Source organism: Polyodon spathula, chromosome 26, assembly GCF_017654505.1.
Source record: "Polyodon spathula isolate WHYD16114869_AA chromosome 26, ASM1765450v1, whole genome shotgun sequence".
Lineage (NCBI taxonomy): Eukaryota > Metazoa > Chordata > Actinopteri > Acipenseriformes > Polyodontidae > Polyodon > Polyodon spathula.
The window spans coordinates 14182919-14210499 of record NC_054559.1 but is presented as its reverse complement, the minus strand read 5'-3'; the positions used below and the strand labels follow the sequence as shown (position 1 = coordinate 14210499).

At 38.2% G+C, this 27581-nt stretch overlaps 1 protein-coding gene across 11 annotated transcripts; it reads left to right on the top strand.

The window, feature by feature from the left end:
• The first annotated feature begins 44 nt into the window (after window positions 1-44).
• LOC121300689 (SUN domain-containing protein 1-like) lies at window positions 45-26124 on the top strand. Of its 11 annotated transcripts, XM_041229357.1 has the most exons (24): window positions 5285-5453; window positions 5564-5616; window positions 6204-6300; window positions 11004-11183; window positions 11979-12169; window positions 13305-13331; window positions 13423-13608; window positions 14408-14530; window positions 15368-15448; window positions 16601-16708; window positions 17313-17411; window positions 18259-18352; window positions 18631-18689; window positions 18968-19134; window positions 19800-20057; window positions 20805-20891; window positions 21019-21056; window positions 21260-21398; window positions 21761-22015; window positions 22639-22723; window positions 23231-23346; window positions 23482-23649; window positions 23862-23954; window positions 24816-26124. In XM_041229357.1, the coding sequence occupies exons 3-24, from the start codon at window positions 6218-6220 to the stop codon at window positions 24930-24932; spliced, it is 2754 nt and encodes a 917-aa protein (XP_041085291.1). In that variant the 5' UTR covers window positions 5285-5453; window positions 5564-5616; window positions 6204-6217; the 3' UTR covers window positions 24933-26124. The 11 variants fall into 11 exon arrangements, with proteins under 11 accessions (XP_041085298.1, XP_041085292.1, XP_041085288.1 ...); XM_041229358.1 differs by lacking the exons at window positions 5285-5453; window positions 5564-5616 and adding an exon at window positions 3494-3730; XM_041229354.1 differs by lacking the exons at window positions 5285-5453; window positions 5564-5616 and adding an exon at window positions 3494-3736.
• The last annotated feature ends 1457 nt before the right edge of the window (window positions 26125-27581 follow it).

Here is a 27581-nt window from a genome sequence, read left to right as displayed (position 1 = left end):
ATTTCTGGGGCAAGCTTGAAGGTTTTTTTTTTTTTTTTTTTTCCTTGTACCAGCATTTGAGAGTTAAACCTGCCGTTATTTTTGAGAGCCGTATATTTTTAGATTCAGAGAAAATCGGTTCCATTATAAACTGCATGGTGTACAATTTGGTAAGGAAAAATATTTTATATACAAGTATTAAACAAAAAAAGGATTTAACGACAAGTAAACACGGAGAAGTCGAGTACGTTTTTGACCATTTGTTGATACCAGTTCTCAAGAGTTTTTATTTTTTTGTTGTTGTTGTTACTCACTTAGTTTTTCTTAGTATCAGGTGTTCTTAGTAGCACAATTATATACTAAAACTGATCAATTAAAGCTTTTATACTATCGTAAAACAGTCGAAGTATTCGCTGTTATTTTATTTTTTTGTAAAGTTAATAATTTTGTGGCCTGGCTGGACAAGTGTAATTCTATACATTTATATATTCTGAACTCGGTTACGTGGAGTGAAAACTTGCACACTGCTTATTAATTTCATTTGATAGAGAAAGCATTTGTATAACTGTAGTGATTTGTGATCACAGATATTTATATTAGCAGATGCGACAGTTAACGTCAGGTTTCGTTTAAAATTCACATTTGGCGGGAGTGCTGTTGAGGCCCGCCTTTTCGTTTCCGTTGTTTCTTTGCGGGGGGGGGGGGGGATTGGTGTATTCAGATGTCAAATTAAATTATTTTTTGAAATGTTTTTTATTTTTACTCTGAAGTTTCCAGACAGAGGGCGCTGTTGCCTCGAAATGTAAGGGTGAATGTTTTTTTTTTGTACTTATTTTTATTTAAGTGCTTTAATTATTCTTATTAGCTTATTCTTAAGTACAGTTCTGTATAACATAGAAGTTCACCGTGTATGATTATGGCGCCCAATTAGTTTCCAGTTTGCTTTGCTTTTGAATTCTATCTCCAGATATACAGTAGAGAGAGAGAGAGAGAGAGAGAGAGAGAGAGAGAGAGAGAGAGAGAGAGAGAGAGAGAGAGAGAGAGAGAGAGAGAGAGAGAGAGAGGAGAGAGAGAGAGGAGAGAGAGAGAGAGAGAGAGAGAGAGGAGAGAGAGAGAGAGAGAGAGAACAAACAAATAACAAATAACAGGAGGCTGTGTGATCCAGTGGTTACAGAAGCTGCTTATAACCAGGAGGTACCTGGTTCAAATCCCAGTAGTTTTTCCCATCCATGCCTTTTTAATTAATTTGTTTAAAAAAAAAAAAAAAAAAATACCAGTAGATTGGTCATGGTTTCCAACGCTGAAATATGATATTACCCACCCCAGCCCGCCATTTATAAGTCATACTGGAATGTATAGGAAATTGATAACTAATCTACTGCATGTACAAGACATGCTGTCTTCACAACGGTGGGGTCTTTGCTGCATTCTGTCATTATGTGTTAAATGTGACTATTAAAGGGGAAGTTTCTAATTTTAGTTTGACCTTATGTTCTCGGCAAGCTTTCATATTGTTGCTCTGTCATTTCCTCACTCCAGGTCCAGTCGTCTACAGTGCTGCTGGAAGGCTGTTGTGTTGTGGTTGGAGTTTCCACTGTTGAACAACACAGCAAGTCTTTTGTATCTGGGAAATGCTCTGATGTGTAGTGTAGCTGCCTCCCTCTGCAACTGTTACTGTAGGTTGTAAATGGGCTTTTATTAGCTGTTCAGCTGTTCCTGGTTGGGGCTCTGGCAGCAATTAAAATAATGTACTGGAATTGTGCAGAGCCCAAGTCAGAGGGTCACAAGCTACTCGGATACAGAGAAGAGGTCCTAACCCACAAACCTTCAGTCACCAGCTGGGAACTTGGTAACTGCTTAAGGAGCCCAACAACTAGCAGATTGTAGTTATTCCTTGTGAGAGTAAGAGGGTTGGACAGATACAGCAGAGAACTGATGTGTGTTAACCTCCTACTGCATGTTCGAGGAGAGGGAGCTAGTGTGTGTATACAGTGTATGTGTGTGTGTGTGTGTGTATATATATATATATATATATATATATATATATATATATATATATATATATATATATATATATATATATATATATATATACTGTAGGGGAATAATTGCATAGAACCATTCCTGTACCTGTTTGTTGCTACTCTGTACTACAATTATTCACTGAGCTGGCACCAGCTTATCGGTTGATCTTTATTGTACTACCTTGTAAATGCCTGTCCCCCTTTCTTTGCTACCCCAGCTGAGTTGGCTCTAGCTTATTGGTTGAAAGGGAAAGCACCCTGTCTCTCTGTAAAGGTATAATAACTGTATGCTAACTCTGTATGGCAGAACACTGCTCGGGCTTCCTAACACTGATGTGTTGAGCTGTTCTCGTTTGCGCATACTAATAAAGCTTTATATCTCTGAACACCTGGTGCAGTTGGCTCTTAAGTTGCGGACCTGAAAAGTTCCACGATAATATATATCTCCAAATACAGTTTTAGTGGTAAACAAGCTGAAGCATCAAATTAGTGCACTGAAGTCTAAAGTATAGTAGAATGCAGCTTTAACTCCACATTTAATTTCTGATCCCGATGTCCAGAACTAACAGGGTGCAATAATCCTTTTTTAATGACCTAAATATTTGTCTAAATGACATTGACTAGCAATGTTTACTGTTTCTGAATGTCCTGTGTGTGGGTTGCTGTTATCAAAACACTATTAAAAAATAATTTTAAAACAAGAAGCCAAGCTGGAAAGGTTAGTAATGTGTGGTGAGCAACCTTTTACAGTAAAACTAATTGGTAATGTATTTACTATATTGAAGAGGAATTGTCTATTTTAAGAATTGTAATCTGTGGTGGCCAGAGTGATCTGTTCTGCAGCCTTTCATATCAGTAGTGTGTGGTTTATTCAGGCGTTAATTTTCTGTGAAAGTGATCCACTGTAAAGCTTCCTTAATAAGGACAGTATTTCTTCTATTTATTTGTTTTAGTTTTACGGGGTACACACTGCTACAGTATTTTTGGTACTTTGACAGGTTAAATTAGTTATATTTACTAGTTGTTGGTATGTCTAACAGTAAAAACACTTTGTTACTGTAAACGGTAGATAGCATACACTTTGCAATGCAGTTGTCACAAATAATTAAATATACATTGACCCACCCTTAAGATAACGCGTCAGAACGTGCTCTAGCGATCTGGGCAACATTAATATAACTATCCTATCATATGGTATCTTGACGAGGAAGAAGGATTTGAACCATGGCGAGGGAATACGCGCTATTGCGCACTGTTCCAATATTTGGATGAATCATTCGCTGTGGTTTTGATGAAAGTTTGTTACAGAATTAAATTCGAGGTTGCCCTCTCTGTTATTATTGTATTCATTGATTTAAATATCCACGCAATGGGTGTGTTATGATAGTCTGCACTATCCAATAGATTCAAACTGCGCACTGACTGACAATAGCAGCCCGCTTGGAGTGGGAGGAACAGATCAGGCAGCGATCCTGAGTCTTTGTGAAGTCTGGGAAGCCATTTTGGAATTCTGTACTAGCGATTGAGAATAGCAGTGATACGTTATAAACTTTTAACCATTCTGAAAACGCATAGCCAGATACCTTGAGGGCTCAGGAGCTGGGACCTAATCACTGGCTTTAAAACGCGTTGCAGAGCAATTCGTGTTACACCGTGGTTTGATATTGTTTTCCCGTCTGGATTAAATTCAGAAGCAATATAAAACAGATGGGCTGAGTGACACTGCTGTATGGGCAAGTGAAAACAACTTGAGTATTACTATTATTATTATTATTATTATTATTATTATTATTATTATTATTATTATTCATGTATAATTAACATAAATAATGTATTGGGTGCTACATATCCACGATATATATATAATATATATATATATATATATATATATATATATATATATATATAGATATAGATATAGATATAGATATATAAATAGATATTTAGCTCAGAGCCAGCTGCCCAACGTTTCGATATGTTGTACATATCTTTATAATGTGTGTGTGTGTGTGTCTCTGGGATGGATAATGCTTTAGACCCGCGACTACAGTACTTTCTTCAGAACTAGTAGGTCTAGAACTAGTAGTCGAACTAGAGGGCCTGGACAGTGATATACGTTGGCGTCTTTGGTAGTTGTGTGTATTTCAAAGACGTTCACGGTGCTTTTTGAAAATGCACAGAGATGTGCTTGTACTGTGTGTTAAATGTAACTATTTGTTTGAGTACAGTCTCAGGCTTAAAAAAACAACAACTCGCTATGCGCATTCAGGAAGCACGTATGCTGTTATAAAATCCTGCAGTATAAATAAATGTACCACCTTCTAATAATACTAATCAGATATGGACAAATGTATTCTCTTACATGTTTTAACACAGTTGGCAAGCCCCGAGCAATGGCTTCAGATTTCTTCCTGCATTAATTTCCTTGGTTTGTACTGTAACTGCAGTAATCGGCCACGTACATTTTAAGGATGGTTAAAAACCGTCTTGCACGCACACCCAAATACAAACGAGTGTGTCTTCATTATGTAGACGTTTTGAGTAATGATGTTCAGACAGTGTGTACACACGGTAGTTATAATCATTTACATGCAGCAGGAGTTCTGAAGAAAGGAGTACACAGACGATTTCACAAGTTGTTTGAGGTGCATGTGTTGAATTATGCAGTTTGGTTGTGAGTGTTTTTGCCTCAGTGTGTGTGTGAGTGCCATAGTTCAGCCTGGCTAGATCAGTGGTAAAGCTATTAGCTGTTGCTGCCATCAAGTGGTTAGAGAAAAGTTAATTATGTGAATGAGAAAATAAATAAATACTTGCTATAAATATATGAACACTGCAGAGACAAACCATGTACTACTGTACATTGTATAATAAGTGATTTGCATTCTGTCGAAATAAATGTAACCGTGGCAGTGGCACACTTCATATTTTTTTTATCTCTATCTCTATACCTTACTAAACATTGTTTTGTTTGCAAGAAAGTCAAGAACAAGTCTTCACCCAAGGTGAAGGTGAAGCCATTGTGCTTCATGCACAGTATTTGTATGTTGAGCACAAGAAGTGAGCATGTCTCCTTTTAAAAATACACTACAGCTGGACAAGGGAAGCAGAATGGCAGTTAGACAGACCAGTACTGCAGGAGGTTTTAAACATGCACTGTATAAACCCAGACAAAACCTGACAGTCGAACTTTACCTGACCATATATTTGTCAACGAGTGATCTTGATAGCTAAAGGGATAATGTATTGCCTACTTGCAAGCTTGCAAAGTGACTGTGGCTTTCTGCATTTTGTGTAGCTGTTGCTATTCTTTTTTTTGCTTCAAGGCAAAACCATTTCAACCCTTTGTAAAAGTGGAGTGTAGTTTGAAACTGACTGCCAGTTATTCCTTAGAACGTGACTGCTTCCACAAAATGTCACACCTTTCCCAGAGGCATACTACACATCACTGTGGTATGTAGAAAGGCTGAAATCTGTGTAAAACATATAGATGATTTTTACTGCCAAAGCAGTTAACACAGGTGGGCCCAGGACAATCGATAACTATCAATTTCGCTTGTTAGATTCTGGGTCCCTTTATGCCTGGGGGAAGTGTGTCATCGGTGTTGTAAACACGATATGTTACATTTTATTAAACGTTAGCCTGTGTAGTGTTTTGTGTAGACCTTATCAATGACCTTTTATAGGCTAAATAAGATTTGACTGTACTTGTACAGACGAGTACCCAGCCAAGGGAAACTTTCTTTTACGTGCAAAAGCAGCTTATCAGACTGTCAGGCAGAAGGTAATGTTAACCACCAGTAATTCTATAAGCAAATAGATTGAAATCACTTGTTTGAAAAGTCTTGTTTTTTTTAATTCACTTACATGCTGAGCTGAGCAAAACAGGTGTTTCGGATATGTGTGCCAAAATGCCATGTTCTTTTTAGCACGTGGTGGATTTCATAAGAAAAGTAAACCTTTTTAAACGTTCCAGAGACACCTTTCGTTTTTCCTGCGGCTATTGGAGACAGGCTGAACAATGTGGTGTTTTGTCTAATGAAGTGTGTGTGTGGGGTGGGGGGGTAAGTGGGGTGGGGTGGGGTGGGGTGGGGTGGGGGGTTCGGTTGTGTGACGTGTACGCATTGTACTGTAATCCAAACAACGGTTTTCGGTTTGTGTGCAAAGCAACAGGCTCATATGCAAAATGTTTCATTCTTACAGTATGATATAAAGGAATGACCATGGATTATTCTCGACTACATACATATACGCCTCCGCAGTGTGTGCCAGAGAACACTGGCTACACCTATTCACTCAGGTGAGAAATAACCCCTTCCCCCCTCTCCTTCACTAGTAACATAAATCTGTTTAGTATCGATATTCAAGCGCACAAGAGAAGGTGCAGAAGTGACAAATTGTTATTTAAATATGGAGTAAAGGACACATTTGTTTCTATTTAGTTCTTTAAGAATCAATTCACACCACAGTATAACGCATTAACTGCTGTCCTGTAATCAGTCTGTGACTTTCTTGTGACTTTTCTGATTTTTAAAAGCTGTTTCTTGGCATTTTGCTGAATTGCAGATGTGCAGCGGCGTACGTTAGTTATGAATATTCTCCCCATGGTTCTGACGAATGTGTATCTTGGTGGAAAATGGTGTGTTTGTTTTTAAAAGTGCTCACCCACACCCAACCCAAACCCAACCCAAACCCACCCCAACCCAACCCGGGTGGGGGTGGGGTTGCTGGTGGAAATTGGTAAAGCCATTGTGCAGTAGGGTATGGTGCTCAGAGAGGCTGATTTAGCCAACACTGGATGGAAAGAGAAGATGGATGTGTGACCAATTGAATAAGGGAATCTGCTCGCTGGTACCTTTGGTGTTTCCTAACCACAGTAATCATCATGAACGCTGGTATGTGTGCACCACGCCCTCGTCATTGCCATGTTTTGTACTGTGGAAATCAAAGTAACATCTCACAACAATCCTTAGTTGAGATTTGAGCAATACTGTGCATTTTGTGCCAGGTTTCTTGGATTTGTTCTGTGTGCACGTTGCTCTACAGATCAGAATAACTCAACATAAAAAATAAGATTTTTCCCTAATGTACAAGACATGCTTTTACTTGTCATGCTTGAGGTGGGGGGAGAGAATGGGTATTTAGGATTGTTGTGTGTGTGTACGTCTTTCGTAACATACAGGTATGTCTTTTTATTTTAATTTTTTTCTCTACATTCTTCTGTACAATTAGTGGGGTACTTCTGGAATCTACAAGTGCCCCCCAACCCAAACACTTCAAACTGTTACTGCTGTACACGCACTGTCCATAGTATACTGTAGCCTTATTGAAAGCAAAGGTCTCCAGTTACAGATTGAATTGGCTGCGTTGGAGAGTGAATCTCCCAGCTGTTTTTATGCACAGCAGGGAGGATGGCACCAACACTGGCAATGGTGCCTAGCCCTACATTGTTCTGTGAACTTGTCTTGGCTGAACCAGCCTTCCTTTACCAAGCTCACCCAATTCTTGCCCTCTGTTTTGGAAACCTACTAAGATGCCCTGTGCCAGTTTTTCTTAACTTGTTTTGTAGTGGAGACTACTGCCCGCAAAAACAAATAGACTAAAGCTGAATCTGTGAGCATCCTCTGTGTGTGAGCCTGCTGTGTTACTGTAATGTGTAGATTGAGGCCGTTTTAGATGAGATGTTAAACCAGTTGAGCCATCTGTCCTGTGGGTGTTCAAATCCCAAGGCTCTGGTTAGGAAAGGCATTAAAGCCTAATAACCCTAAACCCAACATTGTGGAGTGGATTTAAAGATGCACTGTCACGTAATCTCTTAAAATGTACAGAAGATGTAGCCTGACATAATATTAACCAAACTGTGGTGAAAATTACAAGTTTGAAGGTATTTCCTGGGAATGTTATTTAGTGGTGGATGGTATTTCATCATTTTATTTATTTTTTATATAAACATCTTCAAAAGCAAAACACAGATGACATTCCTAAACGCATGCTGGGCTCTGTACTGCAGTTAAACACGTGAAGTGGTTCAGAGTGGCAAGGAGGCCGTCATTCAGGGTAGCAAGCCAACGGGGTGTGGTTTGTGAGAGACTACACAGCATGATTTATACTACCAGTGTGTGTGTGTGTGTGTGCATAGATATTTTGTCAGTTAAAGTATGTTAAGGGTCCTTTTACATACAAGTCTGCCTTTTTATTTTAATAGTTGAACAGTGATTATTCATTTACTGACTAGGTCTGAAATATCCCCAGTCTGTGTTTTGTGTTTTTTTTTTTGTTTTTTTTAACCCCTGATTTAATATTTAAGTTAACTATTTATATCATTATTGGCTATATGCGTAGATGCCCACAAAAAAAGGAAATCTGAAGTGACTAATGAACGCAGAACAATTTAGGAACCATGTTAGTTTCCTTAGTAACCACTTGAAGCATAATATTTCTGCACTAAATGAAGTGCAGAGTCTGACTCATTAGACAAAAAGTGCTCAGTTGAATGTTGTCGTATGCCATATTTTTTACTTTTGCAAGATGTGTTTGTACTCATATAGCAAATGTACAGACATATAAATAGCACTTGTTGGTCTTAGTAATTCTTGTGTTGCAGAGCAGCAGAAACTGCTGTGTGCCATATATAGGGAGGAATGCCCGGCTTTGCCCTGTCCTTGGAGAGCAGGTCCTGTCCTTGTTGCCATAGTGATTGACTTGCACCCAGCCATTGTCTTTAGCATTGTCTCCACCCACAGTCCCAAGGTTCATGCTGTTTATTCCAGCTGTGTGAGTGAGGATGTGGTTCCACAACATATTTAAACACCCCCTTGAAGTAAGTGTATGTGCTTGTAAAACCCGCTTGTATCTTGTAATATCTAGAGTTATGGAAGCTGTATGGGCAAAATCCATCCGATCTGGCTTCATACGCTGTACACAACAGTATTCTGAGATTTAAGTATTTTTGTCAAGTATGCTGTCCCCCCTGCATTATGCCAAAGGAATGCTTTGGTTTCATTCACAAACTCCCACTTTCCACCAATGGGTTGGCAATTTAATGGTTTAGTTTCTGGTTTGTAAAAACTAGCATTTCTTGCGATACCTGTCTGAAACCGAAATGCACTCACACACACACTTTTTTAATGACTCTTTGCCTGCGGTCTAAAAGGTGCAACAATTTGATCACAGTAGGTAAAATATCATTAGAGAATTTTTTTATTTTTTTGCATGGGTCACCAAAACTACAAAATATAGTCATTTTCACAACTTTAATAACACTGTTCATAGTTAGCTTGGATAGATATATTCGTTATATGCATATCTCTTTGCACCGAGACAACCTTGGTTAGTTCACAGGGAAGTCATTGCGTATTTATTTTGAATGCCCTGTTGTGCAAGAAGAGACAGTTGCACATTTTGTTTGAAAGATTCCAGCTGCTACACATCATCAGTGAATGGAACCTCTCTGTGTGACGGTATTTGATTTTAAAAAGACACGTGCATGCCAGCAAGTGTAACCGGTCGGTTGAATGTTTGCAGCTTAAGAGCCATGTGTTGGAACTGCCCTTGGGGAAAGCACGTAATTGGCTCTTGAGATATAATCCTATAGAATGAGTCGTAGCTCAGTCGGCATGGGCTGAGTGCAAAGTGTGCTGCTGTTGGATGTTTTAAACCTCTCGGACAAACTTCAGAAATGGGATCATATTTACACTACCGTCCTCTCCACTCAGAACTAAATTAACTCTCCTTTTTATTTTGAGGGCAGTGTAAATCAGAGTATGGTAAGCAGTTTTAATTTGCATTCTCTCTTTAGGTTGCTCTTTATGATTTTGTTAACACTGAAAATGAAAATTTTGACCCTTTCCTTGTGTATTTTCTTTGGCATGTTACCACAAAAAAGAACACGGGTACTGTAGCTAAAACTGGTTTGTCTAGTTTTAAAAGCAGATCATCCAGCAGTTAGTACAGACAAACCTTAAAATATCCAGGCTGCCAAATTCCAGCTGCATTTACTGATGGAGGAAGCGTGCTGGTGTTGTCGTTGGTACAGTGCAGTAAAACCTGTTCACCCACAGTAGATTGTTTCTTGGACTTGCCTACCTTAAATGCCTTTTCGGGGCTGTATTAAAACAAATGTAAAATCACTCTAAAGTTCTTCACTCCCAGCATTTTCACCTAATGTTCATTTAGTTAAGGTAGTCCAAGGTTAGTATTATGATCTGGATTATTTAATTGTGGTGTACTGTATGATGCTGTAAGCGTATTGGGAGTGTTTTTATAGAGTGTATGTTATTGCAAGATGTAATTTCTGACATTGAGCCAATACACAATGCCCAATTATCCACAGGTTCTGACAGCTAATTATGGTTTGCTCTTTCCAACCACATTATTGCATTGACTTGTGTACATGTACAGAGAATATGCATGGAGGAAAGAAAATAGTTAGTTCAGCTGGCAAAGGTGAAGCTAAACCTAATCACCTGTTTTCTGTGTCCTTTTTTAATGAGGTATATTGCCTCTCAGACTGCCATAGTAAGCAGAGTGGAACAGACATATCTTCTGGCTGAATGAAAGACACACCCTACAGCTATTTCTGTTGCATCGCTTGCCAATTTAAAATTTATAGGTGGCCTTTCCCCTTTGCATCATCATCATCAGAGTTGCTAAGAGACGAGCAGGTCTGTTTTGAGATGAATACAAAAAATTGTAATCTCAGCAGAATTTGATTGCTACCGTTTTATTGTCCTAGGTGACTAACTAATTCTTTAGGGATTGCTATTGTCTGGTTGAGCAATTTTAAGCAGGTATTTACAGGAAACCTCAGATATGCAAAGGCTGTTGAGGGGGGTACCTTTCAAGAAGGTTTAAGATTTTTGATGGATGGTCATTTCTGCAAACCATACTCCTCTGGTACCAGTGCAGTTTGGAGATGAAGGCATTAACTTTTTTTAATTGAAGCAAAAGTACTTTGCACGAATGCCAGCTAAAAAAAATTATTTTCTTGTCTCTCCTTTGCAGTTCGAGCTATTCATCTACAGCTTTAGATTTTGAGAACAAGCACAAATTGCATCCAGTCTTTGAGTCTCCGAAAATGTCGCGCCGTAGTTTACGTCTCACGACTGGACAGTACTCGGATGACAGCTACTTGGACACCAGTAACAGCAGCATTTCCTACAGTGGGAAATACAGAGAGTCCAGGTAAGAGATTAGCAACTACAGTTTTCATTCAGTTGCTATGGGCAAAGCCCTTAACTGAGGTTAGGTGTATGCAGTTATATTAAACCGCTGTATGCGTGGTGCTCTTTCTGCTCTTTGTGAGAGGAACTTGCAAGGGATTTCCCATGGCTTTTAGGGTGTGTCCTCATCCTGATTTATTTTATTTTTTTACAAGAGAAGATAACAAAAAAATGGTGTAACTAAAGCTGAGACACTTTCTAATAGAACACAACTTGCCAATTGCCGCTGCAGGGCATATAGGCCTACTTGTGTTTGCCGCTTTTCCCAACAGTAAAGTTGCCTCCAAGTATGGCTGTGGCAGGACCAAAACTATAGTGATAAATAGTCCATAACCATTTTATGCTGGATTTTCTTCATATATTAAATTTAATAAGTGATGTGTGCCGCATATTGAATGGCAAAAAGAGGCTGTAAATTGCAAGGATTAACCAGTGTTCTGTTTTTAAAAAAAATGTTATGCAGCAACACACACACACACCCCCTCCCATTAGTGCTAGGGTTTCCCACACACTTTGACATAATAGTTGGCATCTCTAATTCCATTTTGTTACAGAAATTAACTTTCCACATCCCCAAGCTCTCTTGGACGGTTTAGTAAATTCACTAGAGGCCTTTCTTTTTAATTCTGTAATTTTACTATTGTCAATGTTAGTTGTTTTTTTTTTCCCCTGTATATTTTTGCAAAGTATTTGGAGTGTGTGTGTGTGTGTGTGTGTGTGTACAGAATATAATTAATCTAACTTTCCTTCATTGCAGAAGCCGAAAACAGCACCGAAGTACAAGCAAGCAGTCTGCATTGCTTCCACAGCCCCCTCCCAGGAACGCCATGTCTAATAGTTCATTAACACACAGCAGCTTTCACAGCTGTGCCAGTAACATGTCCTCAATGTCCAGCGTGCTGCAAGAGTCCTCCATACAGGAGAGGACGGTCATGGATAGCTTTTGGGGTAAGGGCTCAGGGTCCGGGTAGTATTTTTAAATTTTCCTATTTTGTTAAATTATGAAAATGTGTGTCGGAAATGGGAAGTATACAGAGTCTTAGACCTCTATTGTAAATTTAACTTCATCTCAATAGAGTGAACATTTACTCAGTAGTTTCCAGTAGTCTTGGTGAGAGATGCTGTACACATTACAGTAATTGGGGGAACCAATAATTTACATGTGCATAGTCATTCATACAGTAACAATAGTCCAGTATTGACATGGGATAAAAATAAACCTGAACCTTTTTACATTTTTTCCACTACCAGGAAAGCTTTTGAGTTGTTGGTGGTTAGCTTTGCTGTAGGCTTTCTAGAGCTACAGAGTGTGTAACCTAAGGGCACTTTGTATATAGTTATACAGTAAATGGCCTATCTTGTGAAATGTGTCAATACTGTGTTTTTAGACTGCTGACCACATCCGCAGAGTCGAAAACAAACTAGCTGTGATCAGATTGATTCGGCGCGTTGTGAGAACGGCAGTGTTTCTTTTCATGTATTTATTTATTTATTTATTTATTGCTTAATGGGGATTTGTTGAAATTGTATTTACTTGAAACTATTTAAGTACACACTAATTTGATTTTGATCATTAAGTCAGTCTGATGACTTTGCCCTGCTTCTTTCTTAAATATTGATTAGCAGTTTTAAAGGATACTATCTGTGAAATAGGTCGTGCTTGTGTGTCCTGCATTCTGCTGTTTGTTATCTTATCTAAACAGTAACGAGTTCCAACAGTTATTGCAATAGCACTAGCGTCTTCTGCAGGCTGCTGGAACGCTGAGTAATTGTAGATTTTTAAGAATTATTTGTAGAATTAAAGTGTGAATTCAGCATCTTTTATCTTCGTGGTCTCTGCTCCGAGAACGGTGTTCTATCTAGGAGCAGCACAGCGCACTGTGTAGCCAGTATAATGTAGTTTACTTACACTGTTTTTACAGATAAATACTTGATTTAAAATTTGGCCTGAATTTGAGGTATTGGGGAAAATGTAAATTTTAGGAGGGGTTTTGTGTATCCTTTTCGGCTGTTAACCTTCAGGTTGTGTCTGAAATGGCAATCTTGCCAGTTTGTTTTCACAGTCTTTGCTGTGTTTTCACAGGTCTGGATGAGGATGGCAATCTCAAAGGTAGGTGCCACAGTCTTTCCGTGTCCATTGGGATTAACGATGAGGATCTCTGAACGCTCGTTCTTCATGCTTCTCTCTGTGTTCCATGCAGACGCAACAGTGATGATGGCAAACGGTGACATCGCTACAGCTGAAACGCAGGCTTCCATGATCAATGGTTATACCTGCAATGAGTGCACAATGCTGTCTGACAGGAAGGGTGCCCTGACAGCATATAGCTCCTCCAAAACAGCCTCTTCAACAGCTGTATACAGCACGGACAAGGGCAAAACGTCAAGTAAGATGTGCTTTATATCAGGTCTTGAAATTGGGGGAGGGGGGAGAGAAGACATTTAAGATATTCATAATCGTCCAAGGGTAACCTATTTTATTGATTTATTTTTATAGTGGATTTGAATTTTGGATGTTTGGGTAAAATAATGCATCTAGTTGTTGGAACAGAAGGCTTCCTTGCTTATTTTATGCTTGGTTGCTATGAGAACAACTATTCAGTTTAAAAAAAATCTCTTAAATACACTAGCTGTTTAAAGCAGGCAACACCGCAAGATGCCTGTCAAAATGAATACTTTATCCCCTCGGGTAGTCATGTTTTGGAAGATTATAGCATTTTTGTCATACAGGCCAGGCAGCATCTAAGATTTTTGGGTTTCCATTCATTTCAGATTTTTAATTTTTTGGCCTGGATTCATTTAACTGTTTTGGAACTTTTCTTTTTATTTACTTAGATTTTGGTTGTAAAGGAATTGCTGCAAACATGTTTTTTAACATTAAACCCACAATGGGTGCCGGATCAAAGCTGTTGTCACATGCAAGTTGTGTAGTTGGTGAAATGTTTGGGTAGGACCTGTCTGATATATAGTACATGCTAAGTGATTCATTCCTGTATGAACTCTTCAAAACAGTCAAAGTGACCCAAACAGATTTGCCATGGTTGTAAATCGGTTTGTACATGGACTGAAATAACAACCTGTGCTCCTCCTTGATTGTATGTGGCAAGATTAGATTGTCTGTCAGGATTTAGGTCTGTTCAATCCAAAAATACTTTTATACTTTAATCCATTCATCTTTCCCAATAGGTATCTTCCATTTATTCAGAGAGCAATTTCTGAGTACAATCAAGCATGCTGTAGCATTTGTAGCCTCATTGATAATGCAGCTTATCCAAAATGTTCTTTTGAAGATTGGGTCTGAACAAAAAGGTATCTGACGCACTCTTGTGTACACATCTCTCACGCTTGCTGGCATTCTGGCTGCTTGCCGTTCTCTGGCTGTCAATGAAGTGGAACATACACTGGCTCAAAGCACTCAATCAGTGGGGTTGGTGGCTGCATATTAACCTGCACTGTTTCCCTGCTTTTTACACTAGGTGGCCTCAGGTATCCTCGTCTCTATTTAGTTTTACAGTCAAATGTGGACGTTCCTCCTATGAGTGCAGTCCTCCTGAATGAATCGTTTTGCTTGATTTCATTCAAGTGGTGGTTGTCCCTGGGACTCCCATGTTGAAGAGAGCTCTTCTTGCTATTCAACAGGCCAGTATTTAGAATGGCCAAAAAGCTACTCGCTCATTCTAGTAAATGATCACTCTTTCTCTCTCTTCCATCAGCTAAACCTAGTACAGGGTTGTTTATGGGATGGAGGCAAGCAATGAATCTAAATTAGTCAATTACACCACTGCCCTACAGAGTACTATACAGTTCTAAGTGTGTTCTGTGGGCGCCCAGGTTAGGAAGACAATATAATGCGTCTAAGCAACACAATCAACCCAAACAGGCTTGGGTTGTGAATATTTTATATAAAAAAAAAACAAACAGGCATTGTCTTCTGATCTCTTGTCATCTTCACTGCTTTTCTGCCATTTTGCAGGTGTCTGCTTCTGGTTTTCCTAGTAAACAAATAGTCTCTCCCTCTGTCCTGTCACCCTGGCTACATGCAAATACTGATGCAGTTTGAATTGTTAGTTTGTCTACAGAGCTCCAATTCTGATTTCTAGTTGAGTAAATGAAAAATCAATGTTATCGCTGGTATCTCTGTTGCAGCTCACTCAAGTTTTTGTGGAAGTATGAATGTCAAAGATTTGGTGATGGGTGATGCACATCTCGGATTAAATGGGTCGTTGTGTAAGTAATGTTCTTTGTTCTTTTTTTTTTTTTTTAGCTCCGTTTTGTGTTTTAATTCACTGCATGGGATAAGGCACTTGACTTCTCGTTCATATGATTAATATACTGACGTTTTTTTTTTATTTTATTTTTAAACTAGATGTGGGGAGGTAGTCTTGTGGGGGTTTAAACAAAGTAGGCCATTCAGATTTGTATTAATTTGATGCTGTAAAAAACTTTAATGTGGGTGATACCAATAGCTTGCTGTACTTGTGTCAACAGACCTGAAATTAATACAGATTGTTCACACCTATTTTAAATGTTGATTTTATATTTTTTGCTGCTGCTTTTATTTTTTATTTATTTATTTTTATATAAAGTTCATTTGTGTCAGTCTTTCATCTGTGATCGCATTCGGTAGTCAGTGATTTGTGTTTCTGTTGAGTCCTGTGCAGTAGTTGATTGTATGGTCTTGTTTGCATGCACAGTCTGTACTGTGGTAAAGCTTCATGTAATTCTGCTGTCTCCATTGACAGGACTTCCCTGATAGGAGAGCTTTAATCTCTGCTGGTTACCTGCTTATAGGAGAATAAAATACACCGTAATATTGTAAATAATAGTAATAAGTAACATCATTTTATACTTAAATATCTCCTTTAAACACATTGAATCATTCAGACAAACACCAAGAGATGTGATCATTTAAATTCAAGGTTTAGTTCCTACAAAGGAGCCCCCTCTATGTTGGTTCCCACTTAATGCGTTCCCCATTGCTTTCCAGTTAACACATGGTTCCACTCTGCTTGAATGAAACTGTGGGTCAGTGATTGAGTTAGTGAATCATCTGAAAGGAAGAGCTTGGGTAGTCAATAACTGGGACCGTCATGGAGGAGGAGGGTTGCTGTAGTGCAGAGATGTCTCAATGTCATGAACTTATAGTGAAATGGGTCATAAAATCTAAATACAAATCACATACAGACCTTTAATCATACAGGCCTTGCACCTATCGAGTTACATGTGTGTAGTCAGAGAATATGGTAGTATTTATATGGCTAGTCTTTAAGTAGCAAGTTGTCTTGTGAGTCCAATATTCAGTCTTTTATGCCCTTTTTATTTCTAATATACATTATTTATTTTTTGTTAATTTTATAACAATGTTACCAAAACCGACAGGTGATGACTGTAAGGGGAAGAAGCACCTTCAAACTCAGCAGGTCCACCTGCAGACTTCAAGATTTAACCGTGCCGCACAGACACTGTGGCACATCCTTTCTTACACAGGTTCATTCTCCGCTCTTAATTATCTTTCTGTCACAGCTAGCAAGAGCCCTGTTTTGTATTAATGGAAATCCTGCTCATTACTGTCAGTGTAGGTGGCTGGTGCTGTTCCGCTAGAATTAACCTGTAGTTGTTGTTGTTTTGGTGGTTCATAAGTATAGTGTGCCTTTAGTAATAAATGGCATGCTGAGTTCTTGTAAGGCTGGAACCCACATGAAATCCTGCAAAAACGTCTCAAATACAAATATTTATAAAATTCCAGTTTATTAGATTAGCTATAAAAATGTTTAATACCGGTGGATGACTGCAAATTTAGACGTTTGAGTGTCTACTTGTCAAACAAGAATCTGGTAAAAAAAAAAAAAAATGAACCCTGATTCTTGCACTTGATTCGACCACTTATGAACCCTGATTTGACCACTTATGTCTTTGTTTATAACATAATGCCGGTTTAGTCTAGAATTTAATTTTGAACTGTAATCTAACTGATCATTTTTAAATATGTTTTCTGTTTCGGATCATCTATGTACATTTTTACACAGCTGTTCTGATACGTAATTTTTATTTTTTATTTTATTTTTTTGTTTTCACTTTTTATTATTTCTAGGCTACTATTTGCTCCAGGCAGTGTGGACTGTTGCTCCTGCAGGCTGGCTTGTGACCAGGAAGGTCTTGTCTGTTCTGTGGTTGGCCATTGTATCTCCAGGTCATTCTTTTGAATTAATTTTGCATGACCATTGCTGTCTTTATTCTTTTTGTAGAAGTGTTGCTGTTGTGTTTTGGCTGTTTTCAAAGTCAATTAGTTGTCCCTGACTTAAAATGAAACCTGAGTAAAGTTAATGCTAAGTCAGCAGGTTTCTTTATAATTTTTCTTTTAGTTGTCTGTCCTTCTTGATTGGATTTTTAACTTTAGGGGGGCAGGTTGGGATTCATTCAGGCTTTTCAAAGCAAAATCTGTGCTGGGTGCTCCTGTTCATAGCAGGAAAACAAATGCATAATTTGTGCAAAAAAATAAAAACATCTATCAGAAATACATAAACATGGTGCCCAAGCACCTATTAAAGAAAGGGGAGATGCGCTCTCCTGTACTATAGAATGTCTTATTTATTATGCATTAGTTTCCAGTGCATATCTTTTTGATATTCATTTATAAATTCTTATGTGAAAGAATACAAACATGACACCAAATACGTTTTCAACTGTGTTTGAATCTTTGTCCTAGCTCAGTAAAAATTAAGAAAATGCCTGTTATTGAAATGTACAAAGAATTCCACTTCATGTTAGCTTGTCCATCTATCCTGTGCATTTCTGTGTTTTCAAGAACACTAGTGATGACTGCATGCACTATTTCTGCTGTAGCACTCCTGTGCTCTCTAGAATTCCACTCGGGATTTGTTTTTACTAGTTACAGGTTTTTTTTCTTTGTTCTCTCAGCTACATCGTTTCATACAAAGCATATTCCTGAGGATTTGCACACGTTTCTGCAGGTCCCTCCATCAATCTCTGAGTGAGTTAATGTATATTTCTTTATTTAAACATGTTCCTTTTCTCAGGGAAGGCAGCTTCTGGGGCCATGTGGTGGCTGGGGACTGGATGGTACCAACTTATTACATTGATGTCCCTCCTCAATGTGTTTGTCTTAACAAGGTATGTTGTCCTGCCTGTCTTGTGCAGAGTGCAGATTAATAGCTTTATGAAATTCTGAGAGTTGCTATACAATGTGTATGAATTCATTGCAGAGTGGTGTAAACCAAGAAAGTTTTTTTTCATATTTATTGTAGACGGGTGCTTTATTTGCACGAATGGGTTGCTAAAAGCATTCATGTGTATTTCTGCATATAATACCCAAGCAAGATTTGCGTCAATTTTTTTTTTTTTTTCCAAGTTCCATTTTATTTATTAATTTATTTATTCATTTTTTTTAGATGCCTTCCGAAATTATACAAGCTCTTGCTGCTGTTGATTCCCTTTTTGCTTTTGCTTGGTAAGTAATCCCAGCATTTAATTTACATCCTGCTGCAGCGTTGATCGCTCCTTTTAGTCTCAATTTTACAATGGATTGCAAGAACATAAACTGTAAATACTGGGAATGGTATTTCCATTGTTATGAACTAACTGTGGGATAAAATGATAATATGTAAAGTAGTTTCAAATGGCACTGTTAACTTGCTTGCGTAAAGATGTGCTTTCCACAAGCAATCGTCAGTTGTTCATGTTTTGAACTGTTCCCTCTTGATTTAATCATGGTATGATGTTTTCTAGGTTTGTGGTACTTTGGCCCAGCCAGCTGGTTGTCGTTGCTGCCGATGTTAAGCAGGTCTGAGATGCAGGCTTCACTGGAAGACACATCGTCATCCACACCAGTGGAGGAATCTGTAGCCACTGGCAATGTGCAACCAAGTACAAAGTCCCCTCGACATGCTTCACAGGTGAGATCACTCTAGGATCTGTAGTGTAAGTTGCTCTCACTCTGGGATCTGTAGTCCAAGCTGCTCTCGCTCTGGGATCTGTAGTCCAAAGGAACCTCGAGACCTGCCCTCCTGTTTAAGTTCCCATAATGCATACAAAACGGTGTCACTAATAAACATACAGGGAGCATACCAGAACTCTTCATTTTAAGTACTTGTCAGAGAAAGAAGTTGAGCAAGTGTTTTAAATACTGTAAGTTCATAAATACAAAAAATATATATATTTTTTTACACTTGTCAATAACCTTAGTAATGATGTTTTCATTCTGCAAGAGAAAAGTGGCAGATATTAAATTGTATAAATATAGGGTCAGTCCACCCCTCGAAACTGAAGGTTCATTGATTTTGATATAACTATGTATTTTTGAGCTAGCCAAAGTTATATTGTTTTACTGGGAGTTGTATCAATCATGCCCACATCCTTATAACAGTAAATAGTTTATTTTGCCATGGACAGATTGTTTGACACATGCTGTATTCAGGGCTACACATTCACTGCAGGTGCAGTTCTCTGTCTTCTGTTTGTGCCATAGATTTTTCGGTAGTAAATGTAATGAATAGTTTTATGTTCTGTTCAACAGCAGCCAAAACATGTTATTGAATGAATGGTTTGTTCTGTGTTGCAGAGTGGGGCACACTTCTTTGATTCTGGCCGCATGGTTAGTTTGGAAAGGCAGCTGGCTCTGCTGTCTGACAGGTGTGACAGAAGCAGCAGGCAGTATGACGAGAGGCATGGTCAAGTCATGGAACTTTTTCACCAACTCCAGGAACAGGTCTCTCAGATGAGCGATAAAGAGGGCATGTCTGTGTGGATCAATAACCTCTTCAACCAACACATGAGCAGTACGAGAGAGCCGAGAGGAGAAGGGACTGGACAGCCACAGGTATATCTATAGCCTTGGTAACTGCTGCGTGAGCTTGGATATTATTGGACCTGTGGTGTAAAAGTGACCTGTGTTCATGTTAATGTCATCTTTTGTATGTTTGATTGAATTGTGATTGTATTCCTGCTTGAAGCAGCTTGTGTTTTAGTAATCTAGACCCAAAGGGCAAATAGAAAGTTTGAATTCTCCTCTTCAGAAGTATTTTCAAATATTTGAGGGTGTACTTTTTCTTTAAATTTGTTTAATTTATTAATTTCAACATTGTGTTATCTTGGGATTAATGCAAATACTGACTGGAGTTTTCTTTTTACTGTTGTGTGTGGGTGGGGGGGTGGATTTACTTCCTTCATGCAAGAGCTGTTTTTACAGTGCCTTGGCATAACCCTTACAAGAGAGGACACTTTTTTTATGCTGGTTTTATGCTTGGGTGTTTGCCAGCCACTGACATAGTTGTTTGTTATTTATCTACTCTAGTGTAGGCCCATACTAATCCACTAAAACCATTGTTTTCTTTTAATAAGCGTATACAAGTCATTAATGTAATTTCTTTCATTCTGGGCCCATCTAACCTGCATTTTTTAACCAAACAGACAGTAATGCTCAAGTTCTCACCCTCTGAATCCAGGTATAGCCATACAATGGTATGGTTCAAAAGAATGTTAGAGTGAAAATGCATTTCAATGTGTTACACATGTGTTTTTTTCCTCCCTCTATCTCTTACACATGCAACCTCATTTGTTTTTTTAGAGTGAGTTTTTGATGTTGCATCAGGGCCATGAATCGCGCATCCTTGAACTGGAAAAACTCCTTCAGATAATTGCTGCCAAAGCAGAGGTACAAACAAGTGGGAAATGTGGCCATGTGTATTCTGGAATTGTCATAAAAAGCAGATTTTATTTAAATGTGTGATGCAGTTCTTATTTATTTTTAAATCATGTCATTCCCATTTTTTTATTTTTAGGGGCAGAAACAAGAATACACCAAAGCCGCCACTTTTGAGTAAGTTTCAATTTGCTGTGTATCTGTTTCTCTAATAATAAATCAAACATTTAAACATGTTCCAAAATCACAAGGCCTCTGATGCTAGGTTTATGCAGTTTCAAAGATAGGGATGTCACAGTACAAAAAACAGTTGAATTTGCCCTTTCAAGGCCTTTTCTGTTTAAGAACCTCTTTCAGTGTTTCTGTAAAACCTGTTTTAGTGGACAGAGTGAAGACCAAAGCAATCTGCTGTCTGAGGTGAAACGTCTGGAGCTGGAGCTCCATCAGATCAAAACAGACCTGCTCCGAGTGCAGAGCTCTCCACCTGTCTGTGAAGGACTGGCTTCAATTAGAGAGACGGTGGGTTTCAGGAGAACCTTGTGGATTATATTGTGTTCACATGGGAATCTGTCTACCAGCTGCTACCCTCGGCTTGGAGTTTATGGCTAGGAATAGTCTGAAACAATAGTCTCTTGTGCTTACAAAATGTTGGGTCAGCAAGTTACAGCTCAGTAGGTCAAAATTCCACTTTCAAATGAATCAGTCCTTAAGAGCAATGGTGACCTGATGCATTTGCACCTACTAATTATTTGCATGAATGCCTTGAAACGAGTACTGTGCCTGAATTATGTTGATGGATTTCTATGGTTGGTGCAATATATATATGTGTGTGTGTGTGTGTCATTTTTTTAAATTATTATTATTATTTTCTTTTTTTTAAGGTTGATACTCAGATTAAGGAATCTGTTAAACTGCTGATATTTGGTAATAAAGATGAAGAAATGTCCGAGTCCCTCCTGCAGTGGCTGTCAACGCAGTTTGTGAAGCAAAGCGACCTTCAGGGATTACTGATGGGTATAGAGATGAAGATACTGAAGAATATCACCATGTACAAGAGTAAAACCAAACTCATGCCAACTGCTGAAGCTGTGACACATGCTGTTCACAGTGCAGGGGTTGCTGGAATGACTGAGGAGGTAGGTTACCTATACAGTGTAGACATTACAAGAGAGCTCTTCAGTAGACCAGTTTAGATTCTTTTTCGTCTGTACAACCAGGCAAAGGGCATGAGGCCACATGTTCAGTTTGGTACATTTCACAGCTGTTTAAGTGAACTCTGAGGTATGAGAAGTTGTCCTGCTCACACTTTTTTTTTTTTTTTTTTTTTTTTTTTTTTTTAAAAGCATTTAATATAGCATGGATAGGAAACTTAACATGGTACAATTTATACAGTGATTATATTTTTTTTTAATGATTGCAAACTGTTAACTAGGGCCATAGATCCAGCTACTTGGTTTGACTGATTTACAATACCATTGAATACATTGTGCAACATTTTTTGCTGATATGTAAAGCACTGAACTAGCAGCCATAAGAAGCCCTGAGTCAACACTGAGCATAAACAAAGGGTGTGGTACATAGTCATGAGTCAGAAAACAGAAAAACTGGGCAGGATTCTGCACTACAGAATGCTTCTTGGTTTAAAGCAGGTTTCCTTTTCACCAAAAAATGTACCTTCTCTGTTTGTAGTCAGATATGTAAAGTACGTCTGAATGACGGAGATGCAGTGATGGTAGAACTGTGTTTTTTTTCTTCACAGCAAGTACGTGCAATTGTGACTAATGCATTGAGGCTGTATTCTCAAGACCAGACTGGCTTGGTGGATTACGCCTTGGAGTCTGGAGGTGATGATTATTATTTGAGAATTAAAATTGTGACATAGCCATTTGTATTTACTTTTAACATCGCCATTCCTACCCCATAGCTCAAAAAATATATATATATACACAATTATGAAACCATACAAAAAAAAGTTAAATTTGCTGCTGCTTTTTGAGCAGTATGCATGTAGAGCTACCACACAGAACATCACATTAAGACCTGGAACCTGATCCAGTTCTGTTGCTGTAAGCACAACAGTTTTGCTGTTTGCACTGCTCATTTTCAAGTCTGCTGTATTCGGTTTGCATGTACATCTTTCAGAGATGCAGAATCCAGCTTTGAGCTGTTTTAAACAAATGTAAAACAAGTCAACTGGAAAATCAAAGACCAGCTGTAAACATTCATTGATTTTAACCCCCTGACTTTAATTATAGATGCCTGTTTCACGCGTTAGCGTGATATCCGACTCCACGAACAGGTGTGATTGCTTTTGTACGTCTGTGTATCTCTAACTAGCAATTATTTTGCAGGTGGCAGCATCTTGAGCACTCGCTGTTCTGAGACCTACGAAACCAAGACTGCCCTGATGAGTCTCTTTGGAATCCCACTTTGGTATTTCTCCCAGTCTCCCAGAGTGATAATACAGGTGTGTTGGAAAATAAGAAATTCCACAAACAAGTGACCCACCTTTTTATATGAACTCTCTTTTTTAACTTGATTGTTTCACAGACTCCAATCAGCACTGTGAAACCAGGTTCAAATTAAATGTCTCTTTTTCCAGCCTGATGTTCACCCAGGAAACTGTTGGGCTTTCAAAGGATCCCAAGGTTACCTGGTAATCCGCCTCTCTCTCTCAGTCTACCCCACCTCATTCTCCTTGGAGCACATCCCCAAGTCACTGTCTCCCACCGGCACTATCAGAAGCGCACCAAAGGATTTCACTGTCTATGTAAGTTTCATTAACGGTGCTTTTAAGGTCCAAGTTAATGAATAGCCCCACTTTGGCTGCATTGAGTACAGTCTACAAATCAGATTTTAATTCAAAATAAGTAACTTTAACGCATATTATTTGAGCTTGATGTCTGGAAAGGGAATACAATGAGTTCTAGTGTGCTTGAGTGTTTGAGCAACTGTTTATTTGAGGTTATTGACTATTTGTAGGGTTTGGAAGATGAGTACCAAGAGGAAGGGAAGCTACTGGGACGGTACACATACAATGAAGATGGAGATTCACTTCAGACTTTTCCCATTCAAGTAAGTGTGATGGCAAGATTTTTTTAATGTGCTTTTTGGATAATGAGGAGGAAACCTCAATGTAAATGTTATAAAATTATATTTAAGGCACACTCGCACAAATTACTTCGGAGCAGATGGATCGTCACAACACTAAAGATTTTAGTGCTGGCATACTTACTGTGTGTACTCCATTTAAAATACTGTTGTAACTCAACTGCAATAATACCATTTACCAACTGATGCATCTGAAGCCTCTAACTTCCAGGTTTTCTATACTCTCCTCAGTTTCACGGCCATTCATTTTCTTCAATTTTATATCTAGCGTTAAAAAGGACAACTTTTTTCTCTGTTCAGTTAATGCTTCTGTAGTTTCCTGTATCTTCTGATATTTGGTCAAAATTGGAGTTCACATTTTCCCCAAAGTTTCTGATGACAAGCAAATGCAACGTTGAAGTACTGTGTTTACCCTTGTGACTGTTGAACAATCTTGTTTTCTTAGACTGATCTGATCAGAAAATTTGCATTGTAAATGAGTGCGTGGTTTCCCTTTATATTCCCTTTATTTCCCTTTATCCCTTTCCACTGTAGTTGGGAGCCATAGTTCGAGACTGTGCTATTTGTGTTCCGCATTTATAAGGAGAATACTAGTGTTAGTGTAATGGCATTATGGGGTAAATGAGAGCCATGAAGCCTTATAAAGGGGGAGCACTGCACTAACATCTGCATGCATGTTTTAAATGCAAATACTTGCTGCTAGCTGTAACTGTTTGCAGTTCTGAATATATATATTATATATATATATATAATGCAGTGCAATGCATATGTACATTAAGAGGTGTAGACATGACTGCTGTGAACATGTTCTGTTTTGCTTTGCAGGAAGAAAACGACAAAGCTTATCAGATAATAGAAATGAGAGTGCTTTCCAACTGGGGACACCTTGAGTACACCTGCCTGTATCGCTTCAGAGTGCACGGGGAGCCTCGTTTAGAATAAACTGCACTGGACCTGTTCTCTTGTTTTTGTATATTTTTTTCTGTATATACTGGAAGAATGGAGATTATATTTGTGGACATTGGGGGGGGGTGATTGCAGAGGAAAAACCAAAAAGGAAGAAACACAAAAATGGCAAATTTTGCTATATGAAGCTGGAGAGTTCACTGCTCTTATGGTTTGTGTTACTGGTACTTACTACTTCTACTTATTTCTGTACTGAAAGCTACATGCAGCTCCGTAAAGTAGATTTAATGCCCGCAGCTAAGGGATAAACTTAACCACTATTTGAATTCAAGCCCAGAAACCTATGTGCACTGCTTATGTGTCTGTTTTGGTATTCAATACTCCTCTGTGTGGCAGCTGGGCATTCCGTTGCTAGAGAATGTAACATATTAAATACGGTTTATATTAGAAGTAACCACATACCTGTACTGGTGAAGAAATACAAAATATATACCTTGGCCAGAAAGTGGCAAAAGGGGGAGACCATGATACTCTACCCCCAATACTGTTAATACTACTGATCACTTTTTCTGTCTATTGTAATGCATATAGTTTTATGATGTATATGCAATCCTATTGGGCCTACAGCTACTGGCTGCCAGTTTATAATCTTTTTGGCCTGTGTGCAGTTTTGTTGACAGCAAGAGGCTCATGTAGACTAATAATAGAATGCAGGCTGCCATAATATTGTGGTTTTTAGGGGCAGATTTGTAACTTTGTATAAAATTGTTAATAGTTTTTTTTTTTGTGTGTTCTTAAAGTCTGTCAGTGTTGGTCAAAATGTAACCCTTGCTTTTTTGTATTGTTTTATTTTATTTTTTTTACTTAAAAGGCTGAAGGACACTCAGTTTTCACTTGTTATATGTTGCACAACAGTCCTAGAAAATGTTCAAATGGTTAACTCACTGTTTTTTGAGGTAGTGAGCTGTTAAGTTGAAAGTTGGTTTTATAGGGTATGTATGTAAAGGGTTAGCTTATATAAAGGACAAACATATCTGCTGTAAGGTCAAGTTATATGGGAAAGGGGACATTTATTCAAGGACTTTTGTGCAGTGTATTTTAAGATCTTTTTTTATTTTTTTTTGCTGTCGTAAGATTAGCAAAGAGCTATGGAATTGTTCAAATAACGAGTTTAATTTGAGAGCTGGTGCATGTAATATTTAAAACCAGTAATAAATGGTTATTTTTCTTTTGTGTTTGATCGTATGCATTTCAGATAAACTCAATCATTGCCCTTAAAGGGCTTAACTCAGGGGCCATCCATTTTGACTTCTGATCTGATAACTAGCCTTCACACATTTTAAGTTGTTTTTATATATTTTATTTAAAAGTGTTATATGTACATTATGATGAATATCAAAGTGATTCTGTGCTTTCTGCTATAGACACTAACTAAAATAAACAGTTCTCATTGGTCATGAAGGAGATGTGTATAAACTGGAGTTCATGCAGGCGTCTTTAACCCTGTGCTAACGTTTTTGCTAGCTTCTGTTTTCATTGTTACAAAAATGTGTTTCATTCACCTTGGTAAGTATCCAATGGCCGTTGTCAGTATGTGCAAAATGCATATCATGTTACAGCATGATTTCGAATGTAAGTTTACCGCATGCAATACAGTGCACTGATGTGGTAAACTTACTTTCTAATCACCCTGTAGCTCAACTCTAACAGGAGCAGGTCAAAAGCCACTTTTACACATTTTTTTTAATAGGGGCCAGAACACCAAAAATGGGCTTAGACATAGTGTTTACACAGTAGCAAGCCGTGTACAACAAGTTTTCATATTCAGTATTTATTTATCATCTATTCCATATCCCCTTCGGTCAATAATTTTTTTTAACGGTTTGTCTGAACTCTGGAGTTTGAGAAGTTGCCGTGCTAGAACTGAGAATCCGGGGGATGGGGGCGGACGGACATCTATGCATTATAAGATAGATAGGAAACTTAACATGATACAACCAAGCATGCAGTGACTGAAGGGGATATACAGTTGAATTGATATACTCTTGAGTCTTATAAAGAACAAAGTTGCAGTAAAATAAAAAAAAATGTTGGCATACCACATGACTTTCTGATTTAATTACAAACATTCTGTGTTTTAAGTTTAAATATTTTTTTTATTTTTTTTTTTAAGTTTTGAAACTAAATGCATTTTAATTTACTTTAATCAGACCTGATCATCTTGCTATATAGTGGATGTGACTTTTTTTTGTATACTACTTTATATTCACTGCGCGCAACTTTTATATGGTTTCATTTTAATTTTTTTTTTAGGAATTGCATTTTAAATGTTTACAGAGCAGTAGATGTCAATGCACCCGCCTTCAATTTTAGCACTTGACTGACCCATATTGCATGCAATCTTCCCACAGAACAGCTGGGATTATTAAGGGATTTCTGATCTAAGAGATCTTACAAGATGGATGATAAATTCTTACTGTGCAACCTCTGGGAAATGAATGAATACCCCCAGTATAATTTCAGTTAAAAGCAGCAATTTAGCCACATATACTTTATGCTGCAGATGTTTCAAATTTGGGTGGGTGGCTCTTAAGTGGATGAAGAGATCTGTTGGCAGTTACAGTAACTGATAACGTCTGTTATTTTCAATTAATATATTGAAAAGGCTGCCACCCAGTGGTTATC

Bases quoted from the DNA above. Each gene is read 5' to 3' on its own strand.
- LOC121300689 (XM_041229358.1), top strand. From the start codon at position 6,218: ATGACCATGGATTATTCTCGACTACATACATATACGCCTCCGCAGTGT. The intron at 13,332-13,422 runs GTAGGTGCCACA...TGTTCCATGCAG, and splicing joins TGAGGATGGCAATCTCAAAG to ACGCAACAGTGATGATGGCA. The intron at 16,709-17,312 runs GTTCATTCTCCG...TATTATTTCTAG, and splicing joins GCACATCCTTTCTTACACAG to GCTACTATTTGCTCCAGGCA.